Source organism: Notolepis coatsorum (genome assembly GCF_963971535.1).
Source record: "Notolepis coatsorum genome assembly, chromosome: 19".
NCBI classification, from domain to species: Eukaryota; Metazoa; Chordata; class Actinopteri; order Aulopiformes; family Paralepididae; genus Notolepis; species Notolepis coatsorum.
In genome coordinates, this window is record NC_140183.1 from 49,112,727 (window position 1) to 49,117,599 (window position 4,873).

The window sequence follows — 4,873 nt, forward strand, 5'->3', positions numbered from 1 at the left end:
CCACTGGCATCTTGAAAAGAAACCCCCTGAAATATGCATGAGGAAATCCACACCTGTTTCCAGGTAACCGATTCAGGGATCTTGAACCGTGAAGCTGTGTGTTTGTGTGTGAGTGTATGCGTGCATGAGTATATGTGTGTGTGTGTGTGTGTGTGTGTGTGTGTGTGTGTGTGTGTGTGTGTGTGTGTGTGTGTGTGTGTGTGTGTGTGTGTGTGTGTGTGTGTGTGTGTGTGTGTGTGTGTGTGTGTGTGTGTGTGTGTGTGTGTGTGTGTGTTCACTCAAAGCAACTTCCTCTGTCTACCTGTACAGACACTCTGTAGGGACGAAAGCTGCTGTCATCCCCGCACTCTTGACCAAGACGGACATTATTGGACCAGGAAAAGCACCATGAAACCACACAGGCCTTCAAGGCTCTAGACAGGTCCAAGGTCCAGAACTTCAGTTCCTTGCAGTTGACTTGTTTTCCGATGACCAGGGACCTACGCATGGAAACAGGACATTGGCCCAACTGAGCAGACCTGAATCTGGACGTTTGGGGGAGGACTTGGTGGAGGGACGGACCCCAGTGAGGTCTCAACAGGTCTGGGCCTTAGTATTGAGTGTCTCCAGTAGTTGCAAGTATGAATCCTATGTGGAAAGCGTACAAGAGCAAGGTACTGCAGACGCTCAACCCTGAACACGAGGAGGAAGCAGCCGAAGAGGTACCTCCTTTCTACTGCTGCGCCCCAGGCCTTGTACGGAGTCTTTTTCCACTCTTTGAATTCTCATATGGTTGATTGGGATGTTGGCTGTTGTGTGTCGTTTGTTTGCTTATCATTTCTCATTCGTCGCAGGGTGAAATGAGCATGCGTTTCATACGCCTTGCTCTTTCCAATCTCTCGATGCATTTAGGACTTGCAAGCAGAAGCAAATACTTCCTCTAGTCTATTGGTCAACATTGAGCTGACAGTTGACCACTGTCTGTCTATGTAGAAATGGAACTCCCCAAAACGGTTCCCTTTTCTGCTGTGTTAGATGTATTTACACACCAACCACTATGTCTCTAGTATTAGAGGTATATAAAAGCAATTATCCAAGCCCTTACTCTGGAAGAGACCAGGTTGCGACCCCTGTGGTCTGTGCAGGGTTTGGTAGCAGAGAAGTACACAGTGCTGGAGGATGACCCAGATCTCTGGAGTGCCAGGAAACCTGATGCCGATGTTTGGAAAGAATACTTTCCATGTTGATTTGGGAGCTGTCATTGCTGTTATTTAAGATACATTTGTAACATAATTAGTGTGACTTGATATTTTACAACTTTGGAAGCGTGACACAAGACTTTTCCTAGTCACTGCTTTATTTAATTTCATAGGTAAATATAAATAAAGACATTCTGTGAGTTTACTAAATTAGTATTTGTTATATAACTGGACACAAGCTACAGGACCAAAATATTAAAACACATGTGTTGCTTTAAAGGAAGTGTACATTTACATTTAGTCATTTAGCTGACGCTTTTATCTAAAGCGACTTACAAGTTCTGTACGACAAGCCATCAGGAAGGTGTGAAGTTGCATGTGATCTAGGCCCTACTACCTCATATTCTTCTCATCATTGGTTAATTCCTATATAATTATATAATTTCCTATCATGTGGTAGCATACAGATTTGATTCTGATCAAAATCTTGTGAACTGGACCACAGATGAGCAGGTTGTGTTTTTCTGGGCGTTAAGAGTTTACCGCAGCTGTCCAGGTAACCACACAATACAGAGAATGTCACCACAAACACAAAATATGTCCTTTTTAAAGTAATTTCCGAGTTTGGATGTTTGGCGGCCTGTTGGGCTGTGAACCCCCCCCCCACCTCCAATGTACAGCCCTCACCCAACCCACCCAACCCCACCCCACACATCCAACCTCCTCCAATGTACAGTTTCTACGCCAAATGTATATACACTCCTTTTCTGGACACTTTTGTATCACAAACAGTACTGTATTTGCAAATCTGATATGTCATAAATGTATAGATGTAGCAGTACTGTCTATCTGTATGTCATGTATGTCATATATGTTATGATGAATTGAAAATGGGGGACCCTGATGTAAACAAGACGAAAGTCTTTCTCTGGTCTGCATCCCCTTAACAATTGTATGTATTGAGCTGTACTGTACTGTACCCATTCTGCAATCTGTTAATAAACTTTTCAATCAATCAATCAATCAGCACTGCAGCCAATGTAAGCAACTGACAAGATTGTGGTGGGAATTGATTGGTATGACGCCAGAGATAGAGACACTGAGACATTGGGTCTAGGAGGTTGAAAATCAATCAATCAATCAATAATCCATAGTACTAGCCTACACATCATCATCATAATACATCATCACTTCATACATCTTCAAGAGTTCAAGTCTTCCCCCTGGCCTGTAACTGCGTGAAACACAAACAGGCTAACATGAACAAATCTCAACCCGCCCTCTTTTCTTGATCCTCCAATCACAACCGTTGCTTCCCGGGGTTTGAGAGAGGTCCATTGTAGTATCCTGTGAAATGCACTAGAGGGAAACCAATCCCTGCAAATCGTGTGGATCATATCTTCTAAATTTTGTTTTGCTGTTGTAGGTCCATGAGGTGGAGAATGACGTGAGCCCAGTCCAGGAGGATGAAGGGCCCAATGCCATCTCCCAGTTGGCCAAGAGAGTATGTGGCTGTTTTAACCATACTGATTCTAAGGATGTTATTACTGTAATATACTATACTAAATTATATTTCATCATTTTTACCTATAAGGCAAAAAAACCATAAAAGGCAGATTTGTCTTGTCACTACACTGTAAGAAAGAAAGCTGAAAGAAAACGGTAAATGTCGACTCTGGCATCAATGGTTGCCAAATACTTACTGTCAAATTACAGTAAAATCAAATACATTTACAGATTACAACCTTTATTTAACGGTTAATATTTTAATAAAAGGTAATTTACAGTATTCTTTAGTTTATGGCATGAAAAACAAAAGTAATCTGTAAAATAATACAGTGAATTTCCTGTGAAAAAACATTTATTTTTTACAGTGTAGGGTTGGGCTTGCTTGTTTCTTTAGACATTGCATTTGCATCCAACAGTTGCAAAATATCTGATGAGAGTATAGAGAATAGAGTAGTTTATGGCCAGTCCTGTTCGAGGTTCCTGTTCAGCAGTGAACCTGACCTGGATCATTTATGGATCGGACTGACACTTTGTGATGTGAGAAAAACAGCATCCAGTTTTCAATGGGGATTCTCTGAGGGGCGGTGAGGGGCTAGGTTGAGGGCTGTGGGGACAAACATTGCGTGAATGTGATCCAGCCCTCATGTACCTAACTTGACCTTTGACCCAATGTGTGGTTGGTTGGTTATGTTCAGATGCAGGGTGCTGGGGCCAGAGGCTGGAACAGGATGTCAGCTCTCTTCGATAAAGACGATGAACACCAGCTTCTGGAGGAGACTGAGAGCCCACCTGTGGCTGACCAGTGAGTACAACATCTCTCCTCTCTGACCTCCTCCCTCTGGTCAGCGCTCCCAGTTTCTATCTTTACGCCACACTAGATGCTATACCCCGACACTAATTAGCCCCAACCTTTGATGGCTTTTCTCATTTGGACGTGCATTCAAAAGCATCAAAGACTGATATCGCTCACCTATGCCATTATTGCTGCAAAATTCATATTGTGGAAAACCTAAAGCATTGATCACAAATGTGAAACTAATGGCAACAAATAAGGTAAACCGACAGCAACATAGAGTGATCATCACAGAGCAACCGTTTGGATGCCGCTAGCAAAGAGGGACACCATGAATAAGTAACAAGCAGGATCTTTGAGACTTTTGATGGTATACCAAATGACAATACATTTTAATCTAAAATGCAAAAATCATCAAATGTCGATTTTTGGGCTAATGTTATACACTACTGCCACCAAATGATGTCAATACTGCTGACAATTTGTATTTGTTGTGACATTGAATGTATCTGCAGTAATGTAATGTCTTGCCCTTTATGTGAGGTCCTATGTGTTCTTTTACCATGCTGCTCAGTCTGTAATGTGAGCATTTGTGTGATGATGACATGTCAACACTAAATCAGTCATTCTGATACGGATCTAGTAGTTTTTTGGAAACACAAGTCCCAATACAATATAATTTCTTCATCGTCATTCATTGATTGTTGCTCCTGTCTGACTCCGCTCCCTCTCTGCATCTCCCTATCTCCCTATAGTCCACTGGCAGTAAAGCCAGAGGAGCCTCCACGACCCACTAGGCGCACAGGATTCTGGGATAGCTTTGCCACCAACTGGGCAGCCAAGAAGCAGGCGGAAGCGGAAGCTGCCGCCGCCGCAGCGAACGAAGCGGGAACCGAGCAAGGTCAGGAGGTCGGAGGGGAGGAGAGGCAGGATGTGCAGAATGCAGAGGCGGCAGAAAGCGATGGAAGAGAAGGAGGGGGGAGCAGCAACAACAGCTTCTCTAAATACGTAACGCTGGGAGGACGGAGCGAGGAGGCGTCCTTGAAGTGGAACTTTGTCACCGGCAAGCTGGCTGAGCTGAAAACCAAGAGCATGACCAAGACCAACTAGCTGGCTGTGCTGAAGACCAAGAGCACGACCAAAATCAATTAGCTGGCTGAGCTGAAGACCAAGAGCACGACCAAGACCAACTAGCTGGCTGCGAGGGGGGGATCTGGGGAACAGAGAGGGGGTTACAATGTTCAGGGACATTCAGAGCTCATTATTGCCTCTTCACCTGGTTGAGGAGCAGTATGTGGCTGCCAGTCTGTAAGTGGCTTAGGTGCCAGTCTGTTGGAGTCTGTGTTTATGTAGATAGATACTGCGGTACAGTTAATTTAACCAGGGGCAACCC

At 44.0% G+C, this 4,873-nt stretch overlaps 1 protein-coding gene across 2 annotated transcripts; it reads left to right on the forward strand.

Moving 5' to 3' along the window:
• Positions 1-488: 488 nt before the first annotated feature.
• Positions 489-4,590, forward strand: LOC311246113 (uncharacterized protein C1orf232; the record flags this gene model as incomplete). Of its 2 annotated transcripts, none has more annotated exons than XM_084336194.1 (4): positions 489-734; positions 2,605-2,682; positions 3,383-3,489; positions 4,236-4,590. In XM_084336194.1, the coding sequence occupies exons 1-4, from the start codon at positions 621-623 to the stop codon at positions 4,588-4,590; spliced, it is 654 nt and encodes a 217-aa protein (XP_084192320.1). In that variant the 5' UTR covers positions 489-620. The 2 variants fall into 2 exon arrangements, with proteins under 2 accessions (XP_084192320.1, XP_084192321.1); XM_084336195.1 differs by having other exon boundaries at positions 489-701.
• Positions 4,591-4,873: the final 283 nt, after the last annotated feature.